Source organism: Drosophila sechellia, chromosome 3L (genome assembly GCF_004382195.2).
Source record: "Drosophila sechellia strain sech25 chromosome 3L, ASM438219v1, whole genome shotgun sequence".
In the NCBI taxonomy this organism is placed as follows: Eukaryota; Metazoa; Arthropoda; class Insecta; order Diptera; family Drosophilidae; genus Drosophila; species Drosophila sechellia.
The window spans coordinates 17,828,550-17,841,836 of record NC_045951.1 but is presented as its reverse complement, the minus strand read 5'-3'; the positions used below and the strand labels follow the sequence as shown (position 1 = coordinate 17,841,836).

At 40.5% G+C, this 13,287-nt stretch overlaps 2 protein-coding genes and 1 long non-coding RNA gene across 10 annotated transcripts; 2 read left to right on the top strand and 1 right to left on the bottom strand.

Moving 5' to 3' along the window:
* Positions 1-1,388: 1,388 nt before the first annotated feature.
* On the top strand, positions 1,389-3,976 carry LOC6618301. 7 transcript variants are annotated; one of them, XM_032719398.1, is made up of 10 exons: positions 1,389-1,896; positions 1,955-2,037; positions 2,100-2,741; positions 2,795-2,878; positions 2,942-2,977; positions 3,072-3,104; positions 3,209-3,280; positions 3,331-3,643; positions 3,708-3,829; positions 3,880-3,976. In XM_032719398.1, exons 1-10 carry the CDS (start codon positions 1,598-1,600, stop codon positions 3,891-3,893), a joined length of 1,698 nt encoding a protein of 565 aa, XP_032575289.1. In that variant the 5' UTR covers positions 1,389-1,597; the 3' UTR covers positions 3,894-3,976. The 7 variants fall into 7 exon arrangements, with proteins under 7 accessions (XP_032575289.1, XP_032575288.1, XP_032575287.1 ...); XM_032719397.1 differs by having other exon boundaries at positions 2,795-2,887; XM_032719396.1 differs by having other exon boundaries at positions 2,945-2,977; positions 3,888-3,931.
* Positions 3,977-7,431: 3,455 nt separating this feature from the next.
* LOC116801218 lies at positions 7,432-9,336 on the bottom strand. Its single transcript, XR_004361856.1, has 3 exons — positions 9,074-9,336; positions 8,221-8,490; positions 7,432-8,164 (listed from the first exon to the last, which is right to left on the bottom strand). It is a non-coding gene; the product is annotated as an uncharacterized LOC116801218 (long non-coding RNA).
* Positions 9,337-9,881: 545 nt separating this feature from the next.
* Positions 9,882-12,031, top strand: LOC6618300 (transketolase-like protein 2). 2 transcript variants are annotated; one of them, XM_002042537.2, is made up of 2 exons: positions 9,882-10,787; positions 10,846-12,031. In XM_002042537.2, the coding sequence occupies exons 1-2, from the start codon at positions 9,969-9,971 to the stop codon at positions 11,896-11,898; spliced, it is 1,872 nt and encodes a 623-aa protein (XP_002042573.1). In that variant the 5' UTR covers positions 9,882-9,968; the 3' UTR covers positions 11,899-12,031. The 2 variants fall into 2 exon arrangements, with proteins under 2 accessions (XP_002042573.1, XP_032575305.1); XM_032719414.1 differs by having other exon boundaries at positions 10,675-10,752.
* Positions 12,032-13,287: the final 1,256 nt, after the last annotated feature.

The window sequence follows — 13,287 nt, the reverse complement described above, 5'->3', positions numbered from 1 at the left end:
AGACAAACAAGCAAAAAATAAATACAATTTTATAAAAAAAAATAAAAACACTTTGAACGATTTTTGTCCCTTTTCAGAAAAACACAGCTAATTTTATTTTCCAGATTTATTTAATTTCCTTTTATTTCGGAGGTGTAAAAATATGCATTTAAAAACATTATTCGAAGGCTGTTTTTAAATATTTTAATAATTAGCTAAATCGTTTTAAAAATAAAGTCAAAAGAATATTCATTTGTTTCACCTAAGTTTTTATAAAACTAATTTTTCAAAGTAATATGCAATTCTTTTTAATAATTTCTTTTAATAACCGCTTATGAATTAAGCCCTTTGCCTTTTTATCCCATTTGGGCAATGAAATGGCAAAGGATAGCCGTCTCGCCAGGAAAAGGAGGAGTAAGCAAACATTTAGCGATCGCTATTGTGAAAACCAATATGTCACCTTAAAAGGGAAAACACATTTTTGGTTAAGGGCAGACAGAGAATTTTCCCGTTGTGTCATGCCAGGCACACTCCGCCCAAAAGGGTTAAAAAGCTAAAGTGACACTTAACCGCAGATCTCAGTTTGTGCCACCAATGTCCAAGTCATCGGGATCGGGGTCAAAGGGAAAAAGAGGAAAAGGGTAAAGGGGGTGTACCCTTTAGCAAGCCCGGAAACCCATTTAACCCCAGAAGTGGAAAAAGTGTAACATCTGTGGCAGCAAGCGATCAGCGGCGCCTGATAAGTTCGCCAGTCAAATAATAATTATGCAAACATTTCGGGCCGCTAATTTGCCGCCTATCTTAATTTAAATCGCTCAAAAGCGCACTGGAACCAGCGCACAAGAAATTGTTTAATTGTCGTGACATGACAATAAGCGACCTGGAAATTAGGGTCCTTCGCTATCCTTTTTTTTCGCGTGTGGCTTGATTTTTGGCGATGATAAGCAAGGGGGAAATTATAGGGTATGCAAATGCTCGCATAGTGTCGGTCGCGTGTCCTGGGTCAAGTTTTCATTCGGGTTTGTTTTCCACTCAAATTCCTTCTTAGCGCCTGCAATTATGCTCGGCGGAGAGACAGTTTATGATAACATATTTGTAGTTAATTTAGTTAAATTAGTGCCACATATGTTAAACTGATCTGAGATAACCAGGTGGGAGCTGCAAATGGGTGAAAATTCCATCAAGTCACAGGTTGTTGGCAAACTGCTTTCAATTTTGTCAACCCTCGAATATTTTAATAGCTAAAACCACGGGTAATAAACATTTAAAAAAAAATAAGGAAAATAATATAAAATCACATATGAGTAATCTAAACTTAAATACTCATAGTCAAGTCTTCTAAATATGCTATTTCCCTTTTGTATTGCAGACTGGATAGATAGAGCTTGTTTTTTTTTAATTTAACTTTGAAACTTTTATTTCAGTTGATTTTGAGAAAGTGGTTTTAAAAAAACATTAACAAAGTATTCAATGAAAAGAGTGTAAATAAACTTTAAGAAATTATTATTATTCCTTAAAGGAAGCAAAATTCCAAAGCATTTACCTAGGCATGAGCTAGATACCTCAGTGGTGTCATAAGACAGCAGAGCTCGACCAGGATATCCATCTTATAATCATAATGAACGCTTCGGATAAGAATGACAATGATACTGATTCCTTGGGCGACGAGCAGGATCAGGAAGTCCGCCAAATACTAGATTCAATCGAAAGCTTAGATGATGTCTGCAAAACATTCAAGTCGAAAAGTGTTCAAGAATTAAACGCTCAAAAGTCAAGCGAAGTTCCCAAATCTGACCAGGAAAAGGTTCACACGTCAGCATCGAAATACAATTCTAATCCAAAGCCAGAAAAACTTACTTCTGAGCCAGATCCAGATAGCGAATACACACGTTTTCTGAAGCAGATGAGCGTTCGTTAGTAAGTTAAGCTTATTTAAAATTTACACATTTAATTGTCTTACAAAAATGCATCGTAGCTCAGAGTTTCGCATTGCCTCGGGTCAAGTAGTTCAACAAAAGGGTCAGACAATGGACTTCCGGGATTATAACTATAGCGAATGTATTGTAATTTCTAAAATAGTTTTGGAAGTTTATTGATCTTTTTATTTTTTGCTATTATAGATCCAGTATGCCAACCTTCATGTAGCTGGCAATCCTTTGACCCAATGACACAGGACACGACATCTGGACAAAGGGAAATGGAATCGTCATCTAGTTCGCCCGGGCAGATGTCTCAAAATCAATACGGCTATGGTCAATCTCTTCCGGAAGCCGGATCAAGATCGGACGAGACCATTGTCAACGATCCCAGTACTACCAGTTCAGCTCCATGTGAGAGTCCTTGCTGCTCCAAAGAGACCTGTGGCTGTTGCTGTGATATCCATTCTAGTCAGCAATCTGGATGCTCTCAATGGGGTCAGACTTATCCTGGCCAGCAACAGCACATGTTTCCTGTTCCAATGGGTGTCGATCCGAGTACCGGGTTTCCCATCTACTGTTACTCCACTCCACTAAATTATCAAGGCAATGCCATGTACTCTATGCCAGGCATGCAAATGGATGAAAGTCAAAGGGGAGGCGGTGGCCAGAACAACCGGGAAACTGGTACGAAATGTCCAACTTCATCAGAATCTTCAGAGGAAAATTGTCATTCAAATGGGGATAGTGCTTCATTTCATCAAAGTCCTAACAACTTCGACATGGAGGCCTTTATGCAAAAGTACCAGAAGACTGTGCAGCAATGTTATGCCACTGCGCAACAAGGTAAGCATGGTAAATTAGCAACCGTGGAAGAAATGTAATATGTCGAGTTTTAGGAATTCAACAATCATTTGCTAATGCTCAAAGTCAGCCGTGTTTCAATAACTTTACGCAGGGAACTCAACAGTTTTATAACAATGGTACTGAGGGTAAAGATGAATTCGTAATCTTAAATCAATTTGACCACATTTTCATCATTTAAGCAGGTACGCATTCAATGTTTGCCAGCCCCAATCAAGGTAAGTTTAAGCATTCACTAATTGACTCTTCATCGTAATTAAATAATATCCAACTGTCTTAAATCATATTAACTATTTTAAAACATTTAATTAGGTATGCATTCAATGTTAGGCAGCCCCAATCAAGGTATGTTTAATTAACTTATTCACTTTCCAAAGTGTCTTAATGACATTCAACCGATTTAATCATATGCACCATTGAATTATTTTGAAAAAACCAACATCTTTCAGATTGTCAAGGCATGCAACAGGCTTTCAGTTCTTCTTTCGGTGCTCAACAATATTATAGCAATGATGGTCTAGGTACTTACTTAGCATACCAAATTATCAAATGGTTACTGATTTCTGTTTAGGTGCTCAACAATGCTTTTCCTCATCGATGGGAATGCCTTCCCCTAACTGGTTTGCCAGTAACACTGGATTTATGAGCGACTCTCTGCAGAACCACACAGTATACTCCTCAGACTACAAACCCTTTTCCAACGATGGCAACCACTTTAACCACTTCCCCAATGGCATGGACATCGGCTTGGCCTCCGAACCCTGTAACATCTACGGTCCAGCTGGATCCCCTGGCCTGGTTGAGATGGGCAACGGTGGTCAGGTCTATGGCATGGGTGGTGCCTGCGAAATGAATATGAACGCTTATCCTCTCAGTCAAATGAGGTAAGAAATATTGAATTGAAATACTGATCCATGCAATACAACTTTTTGTTATTACCTGCGTCAGTTATTCAAGTCCCTATTCCTACGATATGTCTGGTGGTTCCACACCGAACTGCATTCCAGCATCAGGTATTCCTATGGCTACTCCTCAAATGCAAGCTAGTCATATAAGTAGTGTAAATCCAGGTTTGTAACGAATAATTGTTGTATGCTTTTATAATATTTGCGATCAACAGTGCAACAGGGCTGAATCGGAAGGAACACCGTGCGTGAGATGGTGGATATGATACAATAATTATATATATTATATTATAATACTCTTAAACAATAAAACCACACAAAAAAATGAAATGTAACAACTTCCTCTTATATTTATAACCTTAGAAAAGAAAAAGGAATTAAACATTGAAACGCTTCATTACTATGACTGCAGAAGATGAAGACTTTTTCGAATAGTTTCTCAACAGAACTTTCTTGAAATCCAGCTCTTCTAGCCATAAACCCTCGTGGTAATGACTCACAGTAGGAAAGTTCCACCTTCCCAGATCCTGAACTTCGCATGGCATGCACTTTAAGTCAAAGCTAATTACAGTGAGCTGGTCTATTGATTTTAGCAGTAAAGTACACTAACCCGTGAGGGAACCCTCGCATTGGACAAACAAACGGGCGACATCAGTGACCCAGTTTCGTGCAAAAACCAAGTCGGAAAAGTGGCAAGCGGAAAAAGGGCCAGGCAAACAACGCCCCCAAATGCGAAAGGCCTGTATGTGGAGCGAAAGTGAAACGCAATATGGCCACAAACGACCACATTCGTTTAAGGGGATAGGAGTATCTGTGACTATATTCACTTGGTTTGTCCAGGAAAAGAGGCAAATCAAATATCAAAGTGCCGACAATGAAAGCTCTGGTTAATTGTTTGATGTTAAAGACCGAGGCAAAGCGCAAAGCGAAGTTAAGTAAAGACTTCTTGAGATTCTCGGATTGACATTTACGGCAGACTTTTCATTAATCTCATGATTCATAGACCCAACTCAATGTTAGGGGATTCTAAACTATTCCCCGCCGAAAAAACGTGTGTCAACACCCACAAAACCACGGGAGGTTGTCTAGGGTCCACAAACAACGCGGATAAGAAGGAATTTTCCAATGATTTATTCTTACGAGGCAACACCTTAAAATAGTAGAACAGAGAAGTCATGAGTTTGTAACTCCTTCGGTACCCGAATATGATTAATTGCCTCAAAAGAAATTTGTTTCTGACCATCAGTTGAACACAATTGCGCTTCATTATCAGCGTTTTGGCCAGTGACCATCAGCGGCAGTCAATTACCGGTCGACAGTCTCGTTTCTACATTTCGATTCTACACACCAATCTGCTTCACTTATGTCCACAGTGAAAAAATAAAGTTAATATAATTTCTAAAGTATTATTATCAATATTTTTAAAAATCTGGTTCTGACTTCCATTTAAATATAAATTAAAATAATATCTTGCACCTGTACTTGTTACAGGTTATTTTATGACATGAGAGAGAGCCATTTCAAATATATTCTTTGTATTTCTCAATTTCCGAATGATATTTTTCCAGTGCATTCCTATATATTGCCTGGGTGTTGTTGTCAATGTCCTGCTGCGCTATTATTTGTCTTGTGTGAGAGACTCCGACTCGGTATAAATTGGTTTACGCCACTTTTGGGTCATTAACGAAATTGAAAATAGAGACGGGCATAGGGAGATTACTTGCGCGGAGAGAGCTGTAGAAGAAGTGGAAAACGGAGACCACCGGGCTCCCATTAAATCAGTGCCACCTATTTTGGTAGTTGGCCAATCATTAGACACCAACGGTGCTCGAACTGTTGGGAGTCTAGGCGATATTTAAGCGTCTCCTTGGGAGTTGTGGAGCAAATAGTGGGATTACTTTCAATTTATCGCTTTATGCGATCGTTATTGATAAGGCTTTTGAGTAAGTAATTAAAATATGACTTTATACATAATTTAATATATATATATATATATCATATATCATAACTTAATAATTCAACAGCAATCAGAATAGAGCATTGAAATGACTCCAGATAGTAATGCACCACTTTCGGAATCCATATAACCCTTTTCCAAGCCAACATCTCAATCCGAATCGGTTGGAAGAAAAAACCCACAGATAAAATTATCTCCGCCACGAGAGCGACTCACTTCCAGCCGGGGATAAACTCATATAATTTAATCAAGGGCACGACTTCTACTTCAAGTAGGTAGCGACCAAATGTCCAGACAAGACAAAAAAAAGGCGAAAAGGGATCACGTCGAAAAAAGGAGAAATCAAAGCGTAACAAATTCGCCGGCAGGACTTTCACTCGGGGAAAAGAAAGGAAAGTAGAGGACACGGATTAAACAGCAGGCACGTGACTTCTGAGGCCGAGTCCTTTTGTTCGGAATTGAAAGCCGATTATGCCCAGGGTAGCGCATACATAGGCATTTGCACTTCATTATTATGAGTTATGATGGAACGCAGGCTGGTCAAGCTGGTCCTCGCACAATTATGTCACCCTGGGCAAAATTCATTATTACTGCCCTGCCATGCAAATCGATTTGTCGTCTATCCGTCGATATTTCTTTTGACATCTGAAGGGTGTGACCAATTTGCATCGCCGAACAGGACACGCGTCGCAATCAGATCAAAGGGAGGGGAACCCTAGATAGGTCCTATCCTATGCAAATGGACAGAATCAATAAATGAGCTTGGACATAGGTCAATCGCTTCCACTTAGTCAAATGTCCTATTAAAGTCGAGTGCCTGCTTAGCCTGGGAACATTTATTCCGAATCCGAATGCGATTTTTCATGGTCTTCACAGCCTCGATTAGGAATGGCATTCAATCGTTAATTGAATTGTTTATCAGTCTTAAAATAAAGCATATAGAATGTAACACTTATTATATTTACCGTATGTATTTAAGTAATTATATAAAATTCCGAAATCTTAAATATATTGTTTTATTTATTTATTTAAAGCAACACTAACATGAGCGTAGGCTACGAGGCCAACGACTATGCACATCCATATTTTTATATAAAATGTTTAATACATTTTGGGGATATTTGTGATGTAACTTAAATTGTACAGGTTCTCTTTTTTCAAAGGAATTTTATTATTGTTGTTGGATCTTTAAGGAACTCGGTGTTTTTTTGGTTACTTATCAAGTGTTGAGCTTCTTCTCCACTTGCCTCAAAAAACAGCTCCTCAACTGAATTCAGAATTGAAAAAACAAGTTCTTGATAACGGAGGATCCTGAGCAGCCAAATGGATCGAATACGACGAAGAAGAAAGTTCGCAGTCCTCACAGGCTTCTTCTTTGACAACCGAAGCTTCTTCTTTGAATACGTCTACCCAAGCAAAGGGTTCGCAATCCTTAGAAGCCGACGAAGAATACTTCACGAAGTGTTCCAGAGCCTCGATGAGGAAAAAGATTGTATATAATCTTAAATTTAGCCTTTTAAATCACTCTCTTTTTTGACTGGAAACAACTGAAAAAAACAAGTTCTTGATAACGGAGTATCCTGAGCAGCCAAATGGATCGAATACGATGAATTCGCCCACCCAAAAGGAGGGTTCGCAGTTCTCAGACGCTTCATTTTTGACAACCGAAGCTTCTATAAATACGATGCATTTGTCTACCCATGCGGAAGGTTCGCAATCCTTAGAGACCTACGAAGAATACTTCAAAGAAGTATTCCAGGACCTCGATGAGGAAATATATATATCATCTTAATAAATCATCTTATAGATATCATCTTAAATTTTGTATTTTAAATCACTCCTTTGTTGACTGGAAACAACTGGAAACAACAAGTTTTTGATAACGGAGGATGCCGAGCAGCCAAATGGATCGAATACGATAAATTCGCCCGAAGGAGGGTTCGCACTTCTCAGAGGCTCCTCTTTTGACAACAGAAGCTACTTCTTTGACAACCGAAGCTTCTCCGTTCGACAAAGAATACTTCAGCGAAGTATTGCAGAGCCTCAATTAGGAAATATATATACATCATCTTTATAGATCTTCCGTCATTAAGAACTCGTATTCGATCCATTTGGCTGCTCAGGATCAAGATCCTTAATAGATCTTCCGTCATTGGGAATTAGTTGTTTCCAAGCTGGATTGGCATGCGCGTTTGTCATCTCTGCCATTTCTGAATTCAGTTGAGCATGGTGGTGGTTCCTCAGGTAACTGAAACCACCTCTAGAGCTCAACTGATTTCAATAATGACAGTGATGCCAAACGCGGATGCAAGCCCAACTGGAAACAACGAGTTCCCGATGACGGAAGATCTATTAAAGATCTTGATCCTGAGCAGCCGAATGGATCGAATACGTTAAATTCGCCCACCCAGAAGGAGGGTTCGCAGTCCTCAGAGGCTTCTTCTTTGACATCCGAAGCTTTTTCTTTGAATACGATGAATGTGTCTACCCAAGCGGTTGGTTCGCAATCCTTAGAGGCCGACTTCAGCAAAGTGTTCCAGAGCCTCGATGAGAAAATATATTGTATATCATCTTAAATTTTGTCTTTCAAATCACTCACTTGTTTTAATAACATCTTTAATTATGCCGCTTGAAATCTCCGAATCAGATGTCTATGCTGTTATCTCCCTTTCCCACGGTTATCAGCTGCTGAAACTCTCTTTACGCACTTCCACTACATAAATTCGCTTGAATTCGTACTCGAAATATTGGCAATGGATACGGAACCCTTTGCTAAGTGGCAAACATCAGGGGAATATCGCTGGGCGTTACGAATGACGACAAATTACACACACCAACTGCTGGGCCCGTGTCTTCGGTTGGGTATTTACTGAAAATTTGCAAACAATATTGATTTCGGACCGATCAAAATATAAATTAATCAATGCACTTAAAAATTTAGAAAAACACACATAAAAAAGCAAACTCAATGACGTGGAAAAGGGAAAGGGTGTGGTGTGTTGTGGAGGGAACCCTTTTTTGAGCAACCCTCGGCTGAGTTTAAAGTGCTCAAAAGGAACTTAACTAATTTATAACTTATGACTGCACGGCCATGGACAATTTTCCATGCCACTACAAAGGAGAGCAAAAGCCAAAATTTGACATGAGTAGCGGTCGCTTAGCCGAAACCATGTGTAAACCCTTTTTTTAAATTCAAAGTAAACCCTTCAGTCGGGACATGTGAGAGTGCACATGTCAGCAAGCGAATTAATCGAAGAGAAATGATTTATTTAGCGCTCGGACAGACGGAACGCTTCGTTGATGCCGGGAAAGGGTTAGAATCCAATGCAACCCTCGTGCAATTCCGATTCGCACCCAAATCAAATTTAAACTGTTTTCAAAACTGCACTTCTTGGTCATTGATGGGCATTTATAGGTCCAGATGGTTGGTCGTGCACTTTGGATTTACTTACGCGTTTACTCGCTGTGAGAACTGCAATTTTTCACCGTAAATTCACACTGCATTTTTTTATATAACCTCACTGAATGAAACATTTTACTGTTTTGAGTTTCTGCCTTCAAAATATTTACGACTTTTGATTTGTAATGACACTACTTGGATGTTTGAGTGATTCGAGTGGAAATGCTGTCTTGATGCTTTCGATTTGCTGAAAAAATGTACAATTACTAAAAAATGCAGTAAAAGCGTGAAACGAATTATTGGAAGACACGTGGCTAACTATCGTGTTGTTGTCCATGAATAAATTAAGCATAAACCGATAGCATGTGATCGATAGCTTAGCTGTATGATATCGATATAAATATCGGTATAAAATCGGTATAAAAGAGAAGAGTTTAAAAAGGCAATTGAGAAAGCAATTGTTAATTTAGTGTAATTTTATTATGTAACTTTCTTAGCCAAAAATAAGCACTCCACCACTCGAGAAGCCAGCCATTATGCCATTTAAGCATAAACCGAATGTTTGTAAGCGATAGCTAAGCTGTATGATATCGATACAGAATAGATGAGAAGAAGAGTTTGAAAAAGCACGCGAAAAAACGCGCACGTGAAATTGGAGAAAACAATTGTTAATTAAGTTTAATTTCATAATGTTACTCTTTTTGCCAACAGTAAACACTCCACCACTCGATAAGCCTGCCATCCTTTCATTTAACCCGTGGGAATTTAAGGAAGAAGGATTTAAAATTTTAAAATACTCCTACAAATTAGTTAAAATAAAACTTTATATAAAAACATTATACAGTTGTTACGCCAATCGAAGGGAAATTTTAAATCTGGCAAGAATTACAGCACAACAATCTGCCCTTGATTAGTTTCTCAAAATTAATCAAAATTTGGTTGTGAAAATGTCGAACGCTAGGCTGGACAGTAAGGTCGTACAGAACCTGAAGGACGTGGCCCAAAAGCTGCGGATCCACTCGATCACCTCGACGCAGGCGGCCAAGTCGGGACATCCGACTTCCTGTGCCTCGTTGGCCGAGATAATGACGGTGCTGTTCTTCCAGCAGATGCGCCTGAATCTGAAACATCCCCGCGATCCTTCCAGCGATCGATTGGTGCTGTCCAAGGGACATGCTGCGCCCATTCTGTACGCCGCTTGGGCGGAGGCAGGACTCTTCCCCGTGGAGGAGTTGCGAAATCTGCGCAAGGTGGACAGTGATCTAGAGGGTCATCCCACTCCACGGCTGAGTTTCGTCGATGTGAGCACCGGATCCCTGGGGCAGGGCATCTCCGTGGCCGCTGGAATGGCCTATGTGGGCAAATACCTGGACAAGGCAGACTATCGTACATATGTGATCGTGGGCGAAGGCGAGGCTACCGAAGGAGCAGTCTGGGAATCGCTCCACTTTGCCGGCCACTACTGCCTGGACAACCTGTGCGTAATCTTCGATATGAACAAGGTCTTCTGCTCGGACGTAGGCACTGAAATGGAGGTTTACCGGGAGAGGTTGGACGCCTTCGGCTTCAATGCTCTCGTCTTAAATGGCCACGATATTGATGAGCTGGTAAAGGCCTTTATTAATGCGGCCAGCACCAAGGGTAAGCCCACGGCTCTTCTAGCCAGGACGGTTAAGGGAAAGGACTTTCTGGGCATCGAAGGAATCGAAGAAATGCACGCACAGCCACTGGGTAAGAGAGCCGAAGCTGCAATCAAGCACTTGCAGGTACGATTGAAAGACCAATTAATAGTTAACTTTGTAATGGTATCATGTGTTTCCTCAGATGAAAATCGCAAATCCCAACGTGCGCCTGTCGCCCAAAAAGGTGGGAAAGTGCGGCCACGCCCCCGAGGTGCATATTAACAATATAATGCTGTGCAGTCCGCCCAATTATCGGCTGGGAGATTCGGTAGCCCCACGCTTAGCCTACGGAACCGCCCTGGCCAAAATCGCGGCTGATAATCCTCGGGTAATAGCCCTTGATGGCGATACAAAGAACTCGACGTATGCGGACAAGATGAGAAATGCATTTCCAGAGCGCTTCATCGAGTGCTTCACCGCACAGCAGAATCTGGTGGGCGTGGCCGTGGGAGCCACCTGTCGACGTCGCACTGTGGCCTTCGTCTCGACGTATGCCACCTTTTTCACCCGGGCCTTTGATCAGATCCGTATGGGCGCTATTTCGCACACAAATGTGAACTTCGCGGGCTCCCACTGTGGCTGCAGCATCGGCGAGGATGGTCCCTCCCAAATGGGACTGGAGGACATAGCCATGTTCAGGAGCATTCCCGGTAGCACGGTCTTCTATCCCACTGACGCAGTTAGCACGGAGAGGGCGGTGGAACTTGCTGCCAATACTAAGGGCGTGTGCTTCATCCGCACCACGTATCCGAACACAACGGTGATCTACAACAATGACGAGGTGTTTGCCGTGGGACTGGGCAAAGTGGTGCGCCAGAAGCCCTCGGATGAGGTGCTCCTGATTGGAGCCGGCGTCACATTGTACGAGTGCCTGGCCGCTGCGGAGAGATTAGAGGAGGATTGCATCACGGCGCGGGTGATCGACCCCTTTACAGTGAAGCCCCTCGATATCCGACTACTCGTGAAGCATGGAAAACTGTGTCGTGGAAGGATCGTCGTGGTGGAGGATCACTACCAGCAAGGCGGATTGGGCGAGGCGGTCCTCAGTGCTCTGGCCGACTACCGAAACTTTGTGGTCAAGCATCTCTATGTTACCACTGTACCGAGATCAGGTCCTCCTGCTGTTCTACTGGACATGTTTGGGGTCTCATCCAGAAATATATACAAAGCAAGCCTGGCCATCATGAAGAAGTGAGCAGAATGTCCGAAAAAATCGACAAAAATTAAGAAGTGTAACTTTATAATTTCAAGTACTTTCCGTATTCAAAACTTTTAAATATCTCTCTTAACACAAATTATAAATGTAACTATATTTATATTTTGGTTATCATGCAAATTGAATAAAAGATCAGTAAGAAGTTTATATAAAAACTATTATATAATTGTTAGACATTTAAGTCGCCTGTATGTATTTTATTATGAGAATTAAATGTTACTAACGATCTTTATTGTATTGAAAGTACTTTGTTGTTGGACCCAAATATGAACCACTCCACTTCTCAATAAATCAAATATTCCCTAAATAACAAATCAACCCTTTCATAAATGTGACCTGTACCTTTTCCATTGATACTTGCCCCTTAGCTGCGGTATTATATTTTGCTCTACCTGAACTAATAGCCGTGCAACGTGAAATGCGCTACATGCTACTGAAGCTCAAAGAAAAATTGCATTTGCCAAAAATCAATTGGGCGGAACTAATTTCAGGAACTGAAAAGAGGAGAATCACTTACTGCGTTGGCGGAATTTTCGATTTTGACATATTTATTTGCAGTGACCTTTTCGCAGGGGCGCATCCAATCGTTAGCCCCCTCTTCTTGGTGTTGATTTAGTTTTCGATACGGCTTGACTGTATTATCAGGCAAATAGTTCACACTATTTGAACAGGGAATTACCTAAGGAACAGAACAAATTTTAAAAATAATTAAAAAAATATAGAAAATGTACTTAATCTTTGTTCCTCTAGATTATTAAATAATAAGCTTAACTGCCATCTTTCTCTGTTTATACATATATGTATAACTAAAAATTAAATATAAATATATGTAATATGAATCTTATATTAATAATTAAACAAAAGTATTTTTTAAAAAATAAGGGTATCTCGTGGTCGAATCAGTCCCGCTTCTTTTAGTTCTATCTCGCCTGACCAAAGGCCACTTTAAATTATCCGTAATGACATCCGTTGCCGTCTAATGTGGCATTCATCCATTTATTCATTTGCCTCTGAGGCAGCAGAGGTCCATTTATTGTTTTTCGCTTCCTAATCAGTACTCTATATTGTTTGATGGTTTGGTTCAAAAGGACAACAGGATGTGGCTCTGTGTGTGGTTAAGGGTTGGCCAAGTGGACAAAGTATCCCTTCCGATTCGATCAAAATTTACGATAAATGCTTTAAAAATTCTATACACCTCGAATACACACACAATGGACGCACAGATAGCGGAGAAGTTTTTCAATTTTTGTTAAGTGAGCATGGCTAACTAGATTGGTTAAAGATCATAAATTCAACAAAATGAAAATAGATTAGATGACATCATATGTGGAGTGCCCTTTGTTCCCGCCACACATGTGAAGGAGTTGG

What these genes read in the sequence shown, in the direction of transcription:
- LOC6618301 (XM_032719394.1), top strand. Translation starts at nt 1,598, where the DNA reads ATGAACGCTTCGGATAAGAATGACAATGATACTGATTCCTTGGGCGAC. An exon ending in TTATGCCACTGCGCAACAAG is followed by an intron (nt 2,742 to 2,794) that starts GTAAGCATGGTA and finishes GTCGAGTTTTAG; the next exon opens with GAATTCAACAATCATTTGCT. An exon ending in TTATAACAATGGTACTGAGG is followed by an intron (nt 2,888 to 2,941) that starts GTAAAGATGAAT and finishes TCATCATTTAAG; the next exon opens with CAGGTACGCATTCAATGTTT.
- LOC6618300 (XM_002042537.2), top strand. Translation starts at nt 9,969, where the DNA reads ATGTCGAACGCTAGGCTGGACAGTAAGGTCGTACAGAACCTGAAGGAC. An exon ending in CTGCAATCAAGCACTTGCAG is followed by an intron (nt 10,788 to 10,845) that starts GTACGATTGAAA and finishes GTGTTTCCTCAG; the next exon opens with ATGAAAATCGCAAATCCCAA.